Consider the following 20,142-nt stretch of genomic DNA (forward strand, 5'->3'; position numbering starts at 1 on the left):
GTGCGAAAAACTGCTGGATGATAAGGACACATACAAGGTTATTGGCCCCACCAACCCCACCAAGAAACTTAAGGGGAAACTACAGAGGAAATAAAAAACTACTCCTCCTCGTGGTCAGTACAATGTACTTTCAATACAATGGCGTCATCGATGAACAGACCTATGGCATGGCGATGGGCTCACCATTGTCCCCAATACTAGCCATCTTGTTTATCGAAGAGTTTGAACGAAAAGTCCTGGATACTGCCCCCCATCGTCACAAGCTTTTGGGTACACCAGAGTAGTGAACCAGTGCGAACATGAACAAGAACTCTTTGAGCACATCAATAACCAACATGACAGCATCAAGTTCACCATTGAGAGGGAAAAGGACAGTTGCCTCCATATGCTGGACGTCATGATGTTAAGAAACCCTGACAACTCCATCATTACAGATGTGTTCCGCAAAGAGACCCACACTGACCACTATTTACAGTGGTCCTCAAACCACCCTGTCCATCAAAAACAAGGCACTTATGCATAGAGCGAATACCTAATAGAAGACCACACCCTGAGAGCAACAGAGAAGGAAAAAGTAAGAGACACACTTTAATGGGCGCTAAAGGAGGGGGACTACAACACTAGGGAAAAGACGACTAAGGACCACAACCCCCAAAACAAGGAGCGACACCCTGCGAGTTTTGCCGCACTGCCCTACATAAAAGGTGTCTCTGAGAGACTTAAACGTGCATACGCCAAACCAGCGTTCCCGCCAGGCATACCTCAGTGCGTCTTTGGACGCACTTTTTTTGGAAAAGACGCACTCAGCTGGGCTGAGTGCGTCCAAACAAAATTTTGAAGGGAGGCTAATTTCTGTCACAAGTGGAACTAGAATCTTAGAACAACCGCTCTTTTAGTAAGAAAGAAGCCTACGATGTACTCCCAGGGCTCTCTGTTACGCATTGTTAGCAGTCCAGGGCCAGGGGCGGAGCACCGCACGCCTTAAAAACATCAAACTCACGCCGGGCGGCCCTGGCCCCAGTGAGACACGCCCCCGTAAGCTCTAAGATCCGAAGTTCAGTGAAGTGCCGACGGTCCTACGGCCGCGGGGCCAGTACACAAGATTCACTCGAACAAGGAGCGCCTCTAAATATCGTGTTGTTGCCCTCATTGTACTTTTTTAATGACAGTCATACAGATATTTGCGGCTCTATTAGTATTTTACAAGCCGTTTATATCTTGATCATGAACTGGGACGAGCTCAGGCGAAAGGTTCGCGCCAAACATGATCATGAAACGCCTGAAGGATGATAGCATCACAACGTAGCAAAGCACACGGCAAGCACATCGATACATGAAAAAAATTATGTATGTCCCAGAAACTAATACAATTCACTAAAATCACACCCAACTTCTTGTAATCCTTCGATTTTATAAAGAGAAATGTCATTGTGTTTATCAACTTACAATGTGATCATGATTTCCCTCTTTTACGTTTGGATGCGGTGAACACACCTCAGTGCAGCCATCTTGTCAAAAGTTGTGTCGCGATTTCGTTCAATTTGCTATTGGAAAATTGACGCAAAGACCTGATCTCTGGCTCGCAGTATGACTGCACGAGTATGAGCATAGTTTTACGTACATCTAGGAAAAAAAGAATGGTACGTACAGGATGAAGAAAGCATGGAGAGTCGTCACTGGGAGCCGAAGCACGCACGGCTTTTCTGTAGAGACACAACTTTCTTTTCCATGGCTGTCGCCTGTAGGACTGTTTGCCTTGCAGCTACAATTTTGCCACTGGATGATCATTGATTTTCTAGGATCGACCCAACATTGAACCGGCCTGGATGTCATGTTCACTTTTGTGACGGTAATTTATGCTTCTTTGACCGACAAATGGATTCTATACTTATCGCATATCGTCCGATAATCAACTAGTTTCGTACCCGGTAACGTTACGAACGTTATGTTTTATAATAAACTACGGCCTGCTTGTGAAAATTACTTGAAAGCTCATGTTTACTTACCTTTTCCTGTTAGTAACGTTCACGAGAACTACCAGTGTTAGTGACATAAAAACGAACTCTCCGGTCGAGAACAAACGATGGAACATAAAATGAAAACTGATAGCCGGTTTTATCAAACTAATCAAAGACTTAAATAGTATTTTCCATGCTCATTATCAAACTTGGTCAGTATCCACGTACCTCAAAACACGAATATAGAAGTAAAACAATGTGTTAGAAGTAAACAACAACGGGTGACAACATAATCTACCGATTTCCTGCGTTTTGAAAAGCACATTTTTGGGTCGTTCTCGTTAGCACTGCCACCGATAATGACAATGGCGGCGGTAAAAGGGACCACTGACAACCACTCTCAATCGCATGATTTGTCTCTCAAAATGCGGGAGATTGCGTTTCTGAAGGCTTGAAGATCCAAAATTTCCCGGGGGAGAATCCCCCCGGACCCCCCTAAATTGCGCCCGCCTTCGGCGGTCGGGTCGCGCCTTCGGCGCTCCCCCCTCCCCCATATTATATTTTGGTGGACGCACTCTTAACCTGGGCTGGCGGGAACGCTGCGCCAAACATAACGTAAGCTTATTTTCGAAACCGGGATACACTCTATGCAATGCCCTTGTCAGCCCTAAAAACCTGTTATTACCCAGTGAGAAGTGTGGCGTCATCCATAGAATATCGTGTGAACAGTGTGGTGAGGTGTATGTAGGGGAAACAGAAAGATCCTTAGGTGAATGGACTGATGAACGTCACAAGTCCATAGACCGTCAGGACGGTAAGTCTGTGCTCAGTCAACATGAACTCCAAACGATACTGAACTAACCCGATCCCGGACATTATCGAAATCATAGACATAGTCTTCTTGGACTGAAGGGGAAGTGGAAACCCTTTCCCCTGGCTTGTGCCAGTGGGGGTGGTCACACCAAATTAACTCTCTGCCCCCTAACTACAGTCCACCCTTGTCAAAAACCTCAGTTGTTGCAGGGTGCCAATGTATAGGTCAAGCATGACTAAAGGCTGTGGCAGAAAGCACTAATGCTGGAAAGATGCCAACTAATTGGTTCAAGCCTTGGTCCAAGGCATGGCTGCTAGGACATTTTGGGACTGGTATTTGGGTATAATTACCATGAAATTGCCATGGCAGTGTGCACTAACCAAGCATTAGTGCTGCATATGTATTTTTGGCATTGATGCTGCATTAGACAACTGTTACAGTAACTTACCTCTGCTCGGCAAGGAGGCGTGAGAGGCAGGAAGATCTACACAAGTCTCGACTAAAGTCAACTTAGTCTCGTGTTCTCGTGAGACTAGGTCAGTCTATGATCAAGATGTACATGTACAGTAGACATCGAAAATTGGAGGTACTTGTCTTGTTACCTTTTAAGTCACTGATTGAAGAATATTCTAGTAACTCTTAACATCGTACATCTTTGTGTACTAATGAACATTTTATTTGGCCTTGACCATAACAGCCCAGTTTCCATCAGACCCCAAAGCCTTGCTGGATTGCTGCATCCAGGCCCATGGATGCATTCTCCTTTTGATGCTGAAGCAGTACCTAAAGGACTTGTATGGCTTTACAGACAGGTACGTATTCTCATGGGATTCTGATTGAGTGGCAAAGCAATGAATGGCTTCAAGTAGGCAAGTCAAGCCTCCACATTTCCGCAATGGAAGGAGGCGGCGTTAGAGGCAGTGAATGTTTTTTAAAAATCTTAAAAATCAACCGTTTGCATTATGCCAATGAAAATCTTTTTGTCAATAAGTCTGTCCAGTTATTATCTTCAAATGCTGACAATTTGAACAATATTGGTCAAAGTGTTTAGGAGATACATTAAAAATTATGTAAATAACTGTGGACTTGTGGTCATTTTTGGTGACATGTTGAGGTCAATCATTCCCATAGGGCCAATAGATAAGCGTCCTCCAATAAAAATCCAACTTTTGAAATTTTAAAAATTCAACTTTGTACGATTTTGACACGGAAAAAAACATTGTAAATGGAAGAATCTGACTGTACTTTACTGGCAATTTTTGCAAGTTACATGTATATCTTACCAAAAAAATGGTGTGACATGCCTATTTCAAGTGTAGTTCCCATAACTTAGCGGTCATATTTAAGAAACCAAAGCTATAGAAACATGTACACTTGTACAAAAACAATGTATGTTGTCATACAGACATTTGACATATCTCACTTCATTCATTTCATCTCACAAGTATGACAATCCTGTTACTCGGGAAAAGAGACATGTAAATAGATTGCATCACTTTTGAAAAACTGCCATCGGTACCTTAGTAAAGAATAATAGAAATTTCGTTTTTTGGGTCATACTGTATGTGACTAGAGAAATATTCATTGGTAATCAGGCTTCTGGAGAATTATGGATAAGGCCACACCAATTAAATTTCTTGGTTAACAGATTTTTTTTAAGTTTTAGCAAAAAAAAAAAAAAATGAAAATAGAAGGCTGGGGTGAAAACTTGTACCTGACCCTGTTTACTCCCTGAAATTGTGTGCACCAAAGTACAAAGTTTCCTCTGTTTTCCTGTTGATTTTCTAATCTAGCATTTTTTTTAGATTCCGTTAACCAAGAAATTAAAATGGTGTGGCCTAAGGCACAGGGAATTGGCAGTGTTGTTTATAGACATGTACATGTATTGGTGAATTATGTGTTGGCTCAGACTGCCCATAAGATATATTCAGTAGTGATGGAAAGTTACTGTAACAATGATATTTGGCACCTGTTGTGCTTGCCAAGATTTTACTAGCGGTTATACATTCTTTGGAGCCCCCTTCCATAGCCTGTGTTTACACAATCTCTTGCTGGCGGGGATTACTGTCAGTTTGACCGCTTGGAGCATGATTTAGTCCGGCTACTTTCTTTTGGTCGACTGCTATGACTCACTCTTTTATCTTTTATAGCAAGTGTCATCGATATTCTCCCACGGAGGCAGCAAAGGTATATGACAAGTCCTTGAACCGGAGGTCACTTGGCAAGTTCAGCCCCCAGTCAGTTCTGGACTACATGTGTACAGATACACCTGACCTTGCCGAAGATGAGGGAGCCAGGCGTCACCTGATTGAACACTACTTAGATGTAAGTGCTTGGGTTATCAAGACATAGGCCACCAGGTATCTAACTGGTGTTGGTCCGCGGTAGGCAATTTGAAGCAAAGAACTGTGCATTGTACAATGTTTTACTTTAGCAGTTACTGTAGATTGAAGGGATGATTAGAACAGTAGTCCCTTACTCCTTAAAGCATGAGGATACGCGTCCTTTCATCTGAAACCTCAACATTTGATTCTTACTCCAGAGATTATGCCAATAGATTGATCCCATTGCCCCTCCCAATAGACTGTTCTATTTCAAACACCTCCATCAAAAACAATGCTAGTAAGACAAAAATGGCACATGTAAAGCAGGGTACATATCTGTTTCTGTAACAGTCTTTCCACTCAGTCTGTATTGGCTGCATGCATGCTCAGGACAAAAATGCAATGAAAAAGAAAACAGCTGGGGCACTCAAGGAGATGGAGCTTGTACCACATGAGAAACTGTAGTCAAACCTGCCAAGGCGATCACCTCTTCAACCCGACCACCTGGCCATGGTGACCGCTTTTTCTCGATCCTGAAAATTTTCCCCATAGGCACAAGCATTAAGTGGCCTGCCCAAGGTGACCACGTGTCCAACACGGCCGTGACCGGAAAGAATTGGGACCACACAGGGCCCAATCCCTACCCATGACGACTGCCTCATTTTCAAGCCTGTGGCGACATCGGAGTTTGCCGCCTATGACGGAAAGGTTTCTAAGACGAACAAATATCTATGAAATGGCATTGCAGTGGCATCCATTATCTGTTTTAATAAAACGTTTACAAAGATTTGTTGATTATACTTAATAGAACAAAATATTTATCGATATTGTGCCCATGTACCATAATCTTAGGCAGTATTCATAATGTTACTGCAAGCTTCTGGTTCGGTTTGAACTTAAAATTTTCAAAACGATTACGTGGTATATGGCATTAAGAAGTCAAATTTTACAGAAATCACTATATTTCTTGTATTTTTATGTGTCTTACTAAACACTGCCGAAAATGACTTTGCTGCGGGCAAAACATATCGGTGAGCCCTAGTGTTGGGGGCCGACGCCATCTTGCCAAGCTGCTGTTTCTAGAACACAACTCTTCTGAATATGAAAATTTTGAATACTCCCGTTAGTGATGAAAATTCTGATTTATATTTTCTTTATACTTAATTGCATAAATCTCAAAACTTTATTGGGCACTGCTTGCTTGTGATTGCCGACGATGTACGTTCTGCTGCACTCTTACCTTTCGATGCCTTACCTTACCTTTTGAACGTTCCTTTTTCATCATTCAGTTGTCAGATCGAAAACTTTGTATTTGAACTTTTCCCTTTTATCCAGCGGTCGGTGCCCAAAAGGCCTTACTTAGATTTTAGGCCACAGCAAGTAAATTTTATGGATGACATCCTCTGCAGACTCCAAATTTAGTGCACGCCGGCGGAAAAAAAACAAGGGGAACAAAAAAACAAGGCATCCACATTTTCAAACTTGAATACCATTAAGCATGTAAGAAGAATTGAAGCGATAAAACACGTTATTACAACAAGTCTTTTATCCCTGTTTTGAATAAAACATTAACTAACAATGATGTCAACATTAAAATCATTTAATTATAAATCTAGATCCGGGTTTATATATCTTTTCGGCGTTGTATGACATAGTTTTTAAGTATTTTTTTCAATCATTATTTTCATGCTGCCATCATCCGTGCATACGGGCATCCATGGAACTATTATTTATCTGAGTTGATGTTTATTTGGAAACCGCACGGCCACTGTGTTTGGCGAAAGTGCCAGCACCCGTCGCTCTACCCAGCCCCCTAATATCCACAAGTCATCAACAAATAGTGAACAAGTACATATCATGCAAATTTCAGAATGTAAACACAGCTCATTAACGACCCAGAGACTTGCGGGATATTTCTTTGATGGAAAAAGATTTGTTTGGGATGGTGTGGGATTTCCTGCGGAACCCACTCGAGTTGCACAAAGTTATGTGGATCATGGAATCAAGGAGGTATAATACTTAATGGAACGCACCGCACATTTCTGAGGAACGCATTGCACATTTGTACAGGTTGTTACGTACTCTTCTGCGATACTGCACCGCAGAGTTCTGCAGGACGTCTCGTGAAACTTGGCCCAGAGACCGAGATGAATCGATTTCAAGATTTGAGAGGGGAAAGAAACATGACAAAAGAGTATATTTTGACCATAGTAATTGTTATAGTATGGCAAAATATAATAACTAAAGATCATTCAGCTGTTTGCATGCATGCAGCCAACACTGGAAAAAGTTATAAAATTATCACAGATATTCGTACCCTCCTTTTCATGTGCATTGGCTGCTTGTAAGCAACTAGGCACACCTGCCCGCCAACAAGGTAATGCTATGCGGAGCCTCCCGTTTCCACAATGGACCAAAAACATTAGGCCCTGACCCAAAATCTACCAGGGAATAGTGCCCACAATGTGCATCCGTGCATTCCTCTGATGGCCCCTTTTTTGTTTCCTCGTGCTTGGACTTTTAATGTAAGATAATGACAGTCATGTAAGGTGTCATGATGATAAAGGGTAATGAATAAGCTTTCCAATTGTGTGAACAAACAAATGATCTCCCCAAGTAAATACAAATGTTTGTTTGGAGCCCCTTGAAAGCTATTCATTTGCATGTATTCATAACACTGCAATCCAACTTCTGATATCACCATATAAACACATTTCAGCTGCCAATACCAGCTTTTTAAAAGCTCTGGTACTGATGAAAGTCTTGTTTGATCATTTATTTCAGTTTAAACAACTGATGTTACGCCTAGACCCAGCAGAGGATGATGATGAGATACCAGAGAGAGAGTCAGCCTCCTTGTCCCGAACCAAGATAACACCTACAAAAGAAGGCAGCTCAAGCAATGACAAAGGTAGCTGTGCGATCAACGTGTTATATAATACTTGAATGAAACTTCATGAAAGTAACTTAATCATTGGGTAATTCTTAAACATTAATCTGTGTTTCTTTTTTTCCAAACAGTTATTGCAGGAGAATAAATTTCTTGATCCACAAGCTAAATGATTAACCTGGCTGTATTTCAGTAACGTACCATGCAGCTATCTTCCTCAGGGTCTGAATGGACTACTACTCCTTGTCACAGGATGGTGGTGTGGCAAAGATGTGGTCCAAAACATAGCTGTTCATTACTAGATTTTCTGATCCACATAGCCTCCCAGATCCAGTGTTTGTACCTGTTGTCTTTGCTAGCAGGCCAAAGTCCTTTACACAGTTGTTAATGTTTGGGGCTGCAATGGCCTAAGTAGACATTGCAAAACAGATCTTTATTGCATTAAATCTGCTTAATCTTGTAATAGCTGACTTTTAGATACTTACTACTCAAGCTAACCACACAAATTTGTCAGTTGCATAGGGAAGTGCTAGCTGTTGACCCAGTGGGTCTTAACTACTAGTCTTGCCTTGGAGGAGGCATGGATACCGTAGGTTGTTCTGATCATGATTTGATGATTCTCTCCTTAGGAACTGAGGCAGATGGTGACCAGGGTCAGGAGACAGTGGAAGAAGGGAAGGAAGGTTCAGGCACTAAAGCTGAGGGACAGGTAGAAACTGAGCTATAATTTCTATTTTACATTAACCCTATTTGAGGCCCTCCTCTTCAGTCCCCTGTACCTCCTTAACTACTTATCGTATGACCACAAACTATTCAGAGGATGGTGTATATGTAAAATTTGTGAAATATGATAACTTGGGTGTCATAATAATGTAATTATGACGTCATTCACATGACTTTATTGGCTGGAACCGTAAAAATAGTATTCCCATAAAACTCAACGGTATGCAATGGTATGCACAGGTATGCAACAAAGTCTTAACGGAAATGGCAAATAACAGAATTTTAATGTCTGCTAAGACTTTTTGTCAATAGCAACAGCACTGACGTCATAAAATTACGTCATACAGTAGAAGCCACTTAATTGCACCTCGGATTAACGCACATTCCATTTAATTGCACCGAATCCCAAAATCCCAAACCGGTTCCCATTCTTGACTTACTTGACTTATGTCGAGTGCCAGTCTTCCTCCGCCACTCGAAACACTCTGCCAGCCAAGAAACGTCTGTCTCCCATTGCCCTCGCCAGTGACTCAGGGGGTAGGCCTGTGTCCTTCTGTAGTACATCAATGTAAGTGAGAGGCTGTCTTCCTGGCTTCCTCTTTCCGTGCAGGAGTAGCCAGAGCACCAGACTGGACGCTACTTCCTTGCTGTTCCTGAAGCAGTGCCCAGCAAACCTGAGTCGCCTGTTTCTCACTTTCTCGGATATCCTTGGGAGTCCGGCATAAAGTTCTTTGTTCGTACAATGCCTATCCCTATCCCGTCTAGTTGTTTCTCCAACTTGGGAGTGACGGTCCATGTTTCACATCCATATAGCAACACTGACTCCACGGTTGAGGTGAAGAGGCGCACTTTGAGCCTATCTGAGAGGTCTGATTTCCAGATGTTATCAAGCTTATGGCAGGCCCTCCACGCTGCCGCCTTCCGGGCAGAGATGTCCTTGGCGGTGCTCTCCATGTGTGATCCCAAGTACTTGAAGTCCCGTACTTCTCCTAGATCTGCTCCATCTATGGTCTTCAAGCAGACAGGAACCTTCTGGTTGAATGCCATGTACTTGGTTTTTCCGGCGTTCATCGTCAGGCCCACCTTTGCTGTTGAGGTCTCAACATTCTGGAGTAGCTCCTGGTCCTGCTGGATTTCCTAGGAAAGAAGAGCGATATCATCAGCAAAGTCCAGGTCAACGACCACTCTTGGTCCGACTCTCCTACTCCTCCTGCGCATCAACTGGAAGCTCAGCTCTTCTTCCTTTCCCTGTATGGCAACTCTGAGGGCATAATCCAGGACAGTGACGAAGAGGTATGGTGCCAAGGTGTCCCCTTGCAATACCCCTGCTTGTATCCTGAAGGGTTTGGTATCGCCATCTGGTGTTGTCACTTTCGCCCTGGTGTTCTCGTAGAGCCTGCCTATGGCGCTGACGATCCTCTCCGGGATTCCGTAGGCCTGCAGGATCTTCAACATCTTGCCTCGATGGATGGTGTCAAACGCCTTCTTAAAGTCGATGAAGGTGATGATTGCAGGTAAGCTGTGACTCTTAATACCCTCAATCAATCTATGCAGAGCGAGTATGTGTCCAACGGTCGATCTTCCCTCCCTGAACCCATTCTGGTTGTATCTCAGGTGCTCATCCACAGCTGGCCTTATTCTGTTAAGCAGCATCCTGTTGAAGGTCTTGGCGACAAGTGAACTGAGACTGATTCCTCTGTAGTTGCTCCCCAGTCTAAGATCTCCAGATTTGGGGATAGGAATGATGTTAAGCAGGGACCACTGCTCGGGTTTCTCACCCTCGATCAAAGCCTTGTTGCAGAAGTCAAGGATGATTGTGTCTAGTCCCTTGCATCTCTTCAATACCTCTGGTGGTATCCCATCTTCCCCACAAGCCTTTCCTTCAACCAGGGACTTCCTTGCCTTTTCGTACTCCTCCTGGTCGAATGGTCCGTCCCTTGTACCGAGGTCCTCAAACACAGTGGTAATTTCCTCGTCCTCCTCTGTGATGCTAGGGGGGTCTCCAAGAAGAGTTTTAAAGTGGTTATACCAGTTCTCAATTCTTTCTTCCTGCGTGCTTCCTTCTAGTTGACCCTTCCTTGTTGTCCTTCTGTTGGTAATGTCGTTTATGAGTTTCCAACTCTGACCATGCTTACAGTTCACATGTGCCTTCTCAACCTCTCTGATCTTGCTGTTGAGATCTTCTTCTTCTACTGCTATGTAGGTTTCTTTCAGTTTCTTCTTTGCCAGACTGTAGACTTGCCTGTTCTCTTCTGTTGTGTCTTTTCTGTATGTCTCATACGCCCTGTTCAGCATGTCTCTTGCCTCAGTCACCCTGGAGTCCTCAGAGTGCCTTTTCTTTCTTCTCCTCTTCTTAATAGGGACCACACTCTCTGCTGCCTCCTCAGTGGCTTTGATGAACCTTCCATACCGGTCTGTTGCAGATTCATCTGGCTCTTGTTCTTGTAATGGCTGGAACCTGTTAAGTACCTCTACCGTATACTGATCCTGAATGTCCCTTCTGCTCCTGAATAGTTCCCAGTCGTACTGCTTCTTTCTTGGCTCTGCTTTCTTTTTCCGCAAGCTGAGTCTCACTCTGGCAGATACGATCCTGTGATCTGAGCCAACACTTGCAAAGGAGTTGTATGCCTCTACATTCAGCATGCTGTTACGCCACTTCCTTCTAATCAGCACATGGTCCAACTGGTACTTGGTCAAGTTGGTGCCTCCTGGGCTGATGAAGGTCCAGAGCTTTCCTGCCTTCTTGCGAAATAGGTGCTGGATATGACTTGATCCTTCTCGCTTGCCAGGTCCAGCAGCTGTCTGCCGTTTCTATTTGTTTCCTCGTGGAATGGAAATTTGGCATCCTCCGACCCAATTCTTGCATTGAAGTCCCCCACAACTAGTAGTAGGTGGTGAGCTGGGATGGATTCAATGGTCCTCGCCAGGTCCTCGTAGTGTGATGTTACTATGTCCTCCTCTGCTGTGTTGGTTGGACAGTAAGTGACTATTATTGTGGTTGCTGGGTTCCCTTGGAAGCTGGCTGTAAGTATTCTTGCCGTGTTTGATGTAACTTTCGCCAGTGAACCTCTTGCTTTGGAGCTGAGCAGAATACCAACCCCACCTACAGCGGCTCCAGCTTGGTTTCTACTTGCAGTTGTTGTAATGAGCATGCTGCCATTTATGTCCTCATACCTTACTTCCTCTTCGTGCACTATTCGGTGTTCTTGGATCCCCAAAACATCAATCCCGTACAAGCTCAGGTTGGCTGCCAGCTCCTCGCTACTTCTTGCTTCCCTTATGGTCCTGACATTAAGTGTTGATATCGTTGTAACTGTCCTGCAGTTGACAAGTCTTCTCCCTTTATAGGTACCTCCCTCAGGCTTGTTCCTTCCTTGCGGCTTTGGGGCCAAGCCGTCATGGGATCCTCCTGGATCGTGGTCTGTAGTGGGAGTTGTGTTAGGGACTCTAACCCTAGTGTTGCTTCTTGTGGCTGTCATCATGGTTTTTCTATTGCTGTAATATCTGCGGGCGCAACTCCTGCAGTATGGTTTGTCATAAAAGTTTTCCTTCTTGTAGTCCAGTGGCCGTTGTAGGGTTACCATGGCACAGGTGCCCTCCCTTCGCCTTCATCATCCCTGTCTTCGACCAGAGATGACAAGTCACACAGGTCCCAGGACTCCCTGCTTCTGATCACTGGCTGCTACTGTGTCACTCGTCAGGCGCCCTCTTTCCGCAGAACAGAGTTGCACTCCTGTGCGCCCGAGGAGGTGATCCACCTCGACTATTTACCCATAGCTGGGACGAGCGTTGGCGGGTAGCAGAGCATGTCCACACGCCGGTGGGTCGTGCTTAACACACCTTTGGGGCCGCTCGTTGAAATTACATAAGATGTAGTTATTGTAAGAAAATGTGTGGCTTAGCAAGAAAACCTTAAAACTTCAAATCGAAATTAGCAAATTCTGTAAAACATGCCTGTCAGAAACTCGTTGCCATGGCAACACAAAAAATTATAAACTTATATAATTAATACAAAATTGTTGCCAACTAAATTTTAGGTGAAGTCACTAAGTTTGGCGGCTCTAGCATAAGCCATTCAGGAGTTATGCGACATCAAAGTTGTCGCGGGCATCAAAAGATCAGGAAACAGCCGCTAGGTGTGTAATATTAAAAGATGTGTACGATGACCATATTATACAGGACTTGACTCACCCATGTGTCAGTTTGATATGATAATGGCTATATGATGATAACGTTAATGACCCGCTTTCCTGCAGTATGTTATTGTACAGTGTCATAAGGCATGGTCCTGTTGTTGGTCCATTTACCCAGTTCAGGTCATGGGTCTGAACTGAACTGAAAGGTGTGGTCCGTTCCTATAACCACCTCATAAATCTACCTTACTCGCTCTGCGAGCTCGGTAGCTCATTCGTTGGTTATAGGAATGGACCATGCCTTATGACACTATATACACCTCAGGGCGTGTCATTAACCCTACACTGTACAGTACGCTCATTGAAGCCACATAGGTCATGATCTTTGAGGCAATATTTGAAAAACTGTTTAAGAACAAGTGCATGTTGATTCTACTTTTATGAAAATTAACAGGTGAGTGAGAAGTCTTCAGCAGTCCTGAAATCAAGACGAGGAAGACCACCCAAAGAAAAACCAACCCCCAAACCTGCAAAGAGACGGCAGAGAAGAAAGAGAAGGAGAGTATCCTTTCATCTGTGCTATGGCAGTGTTTTTGACATGATTTGATTTCCAATGGCACCGTGCAGTATGCGGGGACAATGTCTGGCATTGTACTCACAATGTTAAAGTCTGCAGCGTAACCTTACTGTTAAAGAAGATAGAATCATTATCGTGAAAGACAGATTCTCATTTCCCCAGTTCGGGACAGGAAGGCAACATTAACTTTAAAGTTATAATGAAACCTTTCTATGGAAATATCCTTAACCTTTGATAGGTGGTGACTATGGACAGTGATGATGATGATGAAGAGGGTGACTCCAGTGATCCAGACTTTATGCTTTGATGGACTTCACTACGCCTCAGCATCATCTCATAGCTAGTACCTACGTACCCTCTGAGAAACACGTTTCATTGTTCAGATTGTGCTGTTATGCCGACTCAGCAGAGATGAGGTTGTATTCCTTATCCATGCTCTCTATTGACTATGTAAATTGTTTGAAATTATCTCTTTGTACTAAACTACTGTGACTATATAAGGTTGGGCAATATTATGTTGAATTATAAACAAGCTTTTTCCATGAAGTTTAACAGTGGTGTTAGTTTCAGGTGTGTTGATGAACGTTATGCATTTTGAAAATAGCTGTAGAATATTAACTTCCATGCACTTCTATTATGTTGTCTAGAACATATTTTTTGTGCACATCACAATGTATATACCCAGCACTTTTCCTTATCTTTCTATCTCATTCATATAGCAAAGTATAATGTAACTTCCTCCAGGTAAGAAAATGAAATACAACCTTAGAATTAGCTCTGACAAGTTGTCACTTTGATAGTTATGTACAGTTAGGAATAGTAGTTTTTAATGTTTTAAGTGTCCAACAATTGCCAAGATAAGTGCAAGATGTTTATGGCACCCATTCCAGGTGTAGTCATAACGCCACCTGTGTAAGTAATAACTTGTTACTTGGGCAGATTAAAGTGGTCAACAGTCTTAAATGCATTGTGGTCTGGTTCTTCTGCATGGTAAGCTGTTGTAGAAATGATTAGATGCGAAAGCCCCTGCAAATAACTGAAAGATTGTTGCCACAACAGTAATGTTAGATCACAGTTACATCAACAAATATTTCGATACAATACATGATTCCATTGACATATTGGCAGCATTTCTTAAAATTTGAGGTATATTAAAGCGTGAATGATATTTCTTACAGCTCTATGCAAATTGTACATTTGATTTAAATAAGTGAAAGTGAGATAAGTTGTGAGTTCACTTAGATGAAATGTGAAATTTATGCATGAGAGCAGTTTCCAGGACCTTTACTGATGGACACAAGGAGTTCGAAGGAGACATCTCTCGGACGTTTCCAGGATCTTATTGATTCCATCAACTACGCCAATGTTCATGGTGGGACTAATCTTGGTGAGAGCTGGTCCAATGCCATCCAGGCCAATCATGCTTGTATGTATACCCTGCCAGAGTACCAGCTGGAAGTCAAGCCGAGAATGATGTTAACTGTTTGCATGTCTTGTAAGTGGGTTGAAAGGGATTTAAAAAAGAAACCTTTTTCAGGAATGGGCTCCTGTAGTTACTGATAATGATATAATGAAATGTTACTTTTTGAGATCAAGGTTTGAGACTGCCAAACTTAGAAAGGTAATTGGCAGCAAGATCATCAGTAGCACATTGTACACTTTGAAATTATTTATTTTGTTAGCAATTTATATTAGATAAGTGTGTGTGTGCGTGCTTGTCAGTTAGTAAACAGACAATGCAACAAGGCTAATGCTACTTCACCTAAATCCAGAGTTTTCCGATTAGAGTTAATTGAAACCAACTTGGCAAAACAACAAATCATCCTTTTTTCTGTTATACATGTATGTCAGTATCATAGATTGTCTCTGATGTGATACATATTATATTTCTTCACTATTCCTGATACAAGGAAAGGATCGCCCGTGGCGTTGCGACCGGTGGCATTTTTATATTCCCCTCCTACTGTTTTTGCTTGCCTGTTATGTCAAAAACCAAGTAAATGTGGGCTGGTAGCTCTACTAATGGTATTGCAGAAAGTTATACATGTAACGTTATGTACCTTATTGGTTTATTTCGATACCCTTTAGTCGAATTGCGACTAATCTTCCAGGGTTCAACACAAAAAGTATACAAACACAGACATATATACAGTGCAAGATTAAAAGGACATAACGTTATATACATAATCATAACAAATACAGATTGCTAACTTAACTTACGAATAATTGGTGACAAACTGGTAGATGGCCTTCTTAAAGTGATATGGGACTGTCAATGATTTGATGTTAGATGGTAATGTATTCCAAAGATTGATGGCTCGGTAGAGAAAGGTTCGCTTTTGACTGTTAGTTTTTGGTTTAGGTAGTTTGAAACTGTAGGAGTTGGATAATCTAGTAGAGTATGTGTGGGTAGAATTGACAGGGACAATGGAACTGTAAATGTTTTTAGGCTCGTGGCTAACAAGTATTCTGAAAAAAGTATTTAAAGTACTGATGGCGAACCTTTCTCTTACCGTGGGCCAACCTAGATCCGTATGCATTTGTGCAACAGGTGTGTCAATCGCACATTTCAAAAGCATTCTACATGCTCTGTTCTGTACCACTTGGAGCCTACGAGTGTTCAAGTCCGACATGTTGGCAAGGACTGGTAGGCAGTACTGCGCCACAGATAGGACTAGTGCACACATAACTACATTAAAAACATCATGCGTCATGGCCCATGCGTGCCGCCTCAGAAGGGCAATGTTCCTAGATTGTTTAGCAATAGTATGATTCACATGCAAATTCCATGTAAGTGATTGAGTGATGTGCAACCCAAGCAACACCGTCTCTTTCACCTGTACAATACCCTCTGTTCCGATTACTAAGTCTAAAGAGGTTGAAGGCAGAAGGGCAAGTTTTCGGGGTGAACCGAAGAGCATGCACTTGGTCTTCAAAATGTTCATGACAAGTTTGTTGCTCTTTACCCATTCTGATATCTTATTAAGGTCAGGCTGTAAAGCAGCAGTTATCTCAGATAAAGACCTAGCAGCTTTGTACATAGATGTGTCATCTGCGTACATTTCAGTTGTACTGTTTAAGACTGACAAAGGTAAGTCATTAGTAAACAATGTGAAAATAAGTGGGCCTAGACAACTTCCCTGGGGGACTCCACATTCAAGTACAGATGGTTCTGAAAAATGCCCATTAATATACACTACCTGTGTTCTACCCTGCAGATAACTACTCATCCAAGTCAGAGAGCCTAAACTGAAGCCATAGGATTTAAGTTTTGTCAATAGAAGCTGGTGATCAACTAGATCAAAAGCGGCACTAAAATCAATGTAGACGGCCCCTACAATTTCTCCTTTATCTATGGCGGAGAGCCAGTCATCTGTCATTTGCAATAGGGCGGTGGATGTGGAATGGTTTGGTCTGTAGGCATGTTGGTGGGGTGTAACAATATCATTCAGTGTAACATATTGCCAGATTTGATTGTGTGCCACCTTTTCTAATACTTTGCTTAAGGTTGGTAGTAAGCTAATAGGCCTGCTGTTATTCCCGGTCAATGGTATTCTGGTGTTCTTAGGCAGGGGGCACACCTTAGCTCTCTTCCATTGGTCGGGAAATAAGTGATTGATAAGTGATTGATTACAAATATGCCTTACTGGCGATGCAATATACACAGCTGATAATATAATTTGTTCTCTATTTGAACAATACCAAATGTTGATGACATAGGAATGTTTACCAACAACCTGAGTATTTCCGCAGTGCTGACAGAGTGGAACTGAAAACCGCATGACTTATCAGACATAATGTGCTGATCAATGAGATCAGTGACAGGTGCGTTTTGAGACTGCAGGTTTTTCCTGTGAGTCTCGGTCTTAGTTGTGTAGTAATCATTTAAGTAGTTGGCAATTTGACTAGGCTTAACTATGTACTGACCATTCACTTCCACACAGGTAGGACTGTTGCACTTAGATCTACCTAATAATGAATTAGTTAACTTCCATACATGTTTTGGATCCTTGGAATTCTCAGTCATCTTGGATGTGAAATAGTGTTTCTTCTTCATTCTGTTTAGCTAAACCACATAGTTTCTGAGTTTCTTGTAAACTTCCCTGTCGGAGTGTAGACCATACTTGTCAGCTTCAGTCTTAGCTTCGTCTCGCATGGCCATGGCTTCCCTCAGCTCTGCGTCCAGCCAAGGCACGGAGTTAGCACGGACTGTGAAGCGTCGAACAGGAGCATGGAAGTCAACCACTGTGCTGAAAAGTAGCATAAACACATCCAAGGCGTCGTCCACATCTTCAAACAGTTCAACAAGAGTCCATGGAAGGTTTGCTATGTCCTGCATGAATTTCTCAGAGTTAAATCCTTTGTAGCTTCTCTTGTACTCTGATCTTGGTGGTTGCTTTGGTAGCTTGGTGTTTTTTGTGATGTAAACAACATCATGGTCGGTACAACCCCAGCACTTTGTGTTTACGCTACTGTACTTCTCTGGGGAGGAAACAAAAACGAGGTCAATACAAGTAGCTGTGCTATGTCCATGTCTGTTAGAGCCCTTGCGTGTAGATACATTCACGACTTGAGACCTTATGTTAAGTGGTACAGATGTTATATTTGAAATGAAGGTACCTGGCCATAAATTATGCTAATGAAGACATGATTTGCATAATTTATGCAGAAATGTGTATTTCTCTTACCGTAAAAGCTACGGATGTCATTTGAGATGTTGGTACCTTTACGAAAGGTGACAACACCTGGCCATACATTATGCTAATGAGGACATCATTTGCATGATCTTTGCAGAAACTTGTATTTTCCTTACCGTAAAAGCTACGGATGTCAGAATTGAGATGTAGGCACCTTTGGGAAAGGTGAACACACCTGGCTATAAATTATGCTAATGAGGACCTCATTTGCGTAATTAACGCAGAAAATTGTATTTCTCGCCTTTTTGAAAGGTGAATACAGATGGACATGAATTATGCTAAGGGCGACCTCGTGCATAATTTATGATGAAACTTGTATTGCCCTTATGGTACATGCTACGGGTGTCATATTTCACATGTAGGTAGGTACCTTTAGGCAGTTTAAATATACCTGGACATCGATTATGCTATTGAAGACCTCCTTTCCATAATTTATGCAGAAACTTCATAATTCCCTCACGGTGAATGCTATGGTACCGATACTATAGTTGAGGAGTAGGTAGTGGGAGGGGAATATTCTGCATTTTCTCGAAAATGTTGCCTTTCTAGTTAATGATAATATGACTTTATCAGCAAAATTGCAGACGTACATACAGAGTCTGAAATACCATGCTCATGATGCTAATTTACATCATTAGTCACTACGAAGTTAAACCGACACCTGTCCTCGGTTGATCTGTCTTAAAAACACATACAATAGCAGCTACTGGTAAAATGAATGGTAAAGTTTAAGATGCGGTATTTCTACGATCTGTTGTAGACTGCTTCAAGATTATCCTCATGGTGTGTACTGTTCGCTACATTTGAAATACTTGTACATATTATAAATACATGACATAAAAGCAATTCCTACATTTCGTTCATTTTTATAAAGGACACATTAAAACATTAATAACATGGTGCATAAAACTTGATAAACGAGAGGGTCTTCAGGTGTTGAGATGACTTAAGTGTACAGTTCATTCAGAAGGTTGGTCATGTATGGGATGGGGCTTCTTTTGTACCTGTCCGTTCGGGTTTTGATTGTGTCGAGAAGTTGTGATGACCGTGTTGATCTACCGCTGATGTCGCCGCGGTATGGAGGTAGCCAGTAGTTTTTGCATTGATTATGCAAATTAGGAATTTACTTGCATAATTGGTATCTGTTGATGCTCCACTTGCCTTAAACTACATGTTACATGTATTTGAGTCTGATAATGAAAAACACTACAAATATAGATTTTCCTCATTAGCTATGCAAATTAAGTCCCAATAAGCATAATTTGCACTTCATTGTTTATATCTCTATCTAAGCTACCTGCATACTAAATATCATGGAAATCCGTTGTTCCTTTTTTCAGTTATTCTCCTTAGAAGATTTTCACAAAAACACCGCTGCAGTTCCAGAGGAAGCTGCTAGGGGGCCTAAACCTACACCACTTCTTTATTACATCACAAGCTATCTGCCGCCCAAAAATCAAGACCACAGCAGGTCCAGGTCAAAAGATACAAAAATTGAAGTTCTGCTGCAGTACCAAGGTCACATACCAGGGGGCCCAAAATCGACCTTGAACTTCGGCTTCACAACACCTGCCAACATACCAAATATCATCGTAATCCATCAAGAGGTTCTTGAGTTATGCTGACTACAGTAGTGCGGAAACACAAACAGACAGACAGGCAGACAAACAAACACACAGACACACCCAAAACTATATCTCCATTTTCATGGAGATAATAACACATCGGATTACACGTTGTTGATAATAATGGCACAGCAATTCCAGACTACTAGTAATTCCAATTGGTATGGAGGCTGCACTCACGGTGTCTTCCTGCAAGTTGGAGACAAGGAGTAATCTTACTACAGCTTGCATACACACGGATTGTCACCATAACTACATGTGCAAATGGGCATCTAGAACGCTCTGCGATAGAATTGCCAGACGTTTGCGACATGTTGTCCCATTTTCGGTATGATGCCCATGCCGAAGGATAAAAAGATTCTTGTTTTTTTTATTTCGAAATCAGGCGAAAATCAATGCGC

General features: G+C 42.3%; 1 protein-coding gene and 1 long non-coding RNA gene across 3 annotated transcripts in view; one reads left to right on the top strand and one right to left on the bottom strand.

The window, feature by feature from the left end:
- LOC136445288 (nipped-B-like protein A) overlaps window positions 1–14,382 on the top strand; it is an 87,695-nt gene extending 73,313 nt beyond the window's left edge. For both annotated transcript variants that reach the window (XM_066443208.1, XM_066443209.1), the window contains 6 exons: window positions 3,470–3,584; window positions 4,923–5,097; window positions 7,881–8,007; window positions 8,616–8,695; window positions 13,297–13,404; window positions 13,658–14,382. In XM_066443208.1, coding sequence (XP_066299305.1) covers window positions 3,470–3,584; window positions 4,923–5,097; window positions 7,881–8,007; window positions 8,616–8,695; window positions 13,297–13,404; window positions 13,658–13,726 — 674 coding nt within the window. In that variant the 3' untranslated portion in view covers window positions 13,727–14,382. The remainder of the gene's footprint in view (window positions 1–3,469; window positions 3,585–4,922; window positions 5,098–7,880; window positions 8,008–8,615; window positions 8,696–13,296; window positions 13,405–13,657) is intronic.
- The window catches only part of LOC136444474 (uncharacterized), a 456,752-nt gene that overhangs the window by 397,074 nt on the left and 39,536 nt on the right, over window positions 1–20,142 (bottom strand). The gene's annotated exons all lie outside the window — the stretch shown is intronic.

This window comes from Branchiostoma lanceolatum, chromosome 11 (genome assembly GCF_035083965.1).
Source record: "Branchiostoma lanceolatum isolate klBraLanc5 chromosome 11, klBraLanc5.hap2, whole genome shotgun sequence".
Lineage (NCBI taxonomy): Eukaryota > Metazoa > Chordata > Leptocardii > Amphioxiformes > Branchiostomatidae > Branchiostoma > Branchiostoma lanceolatum.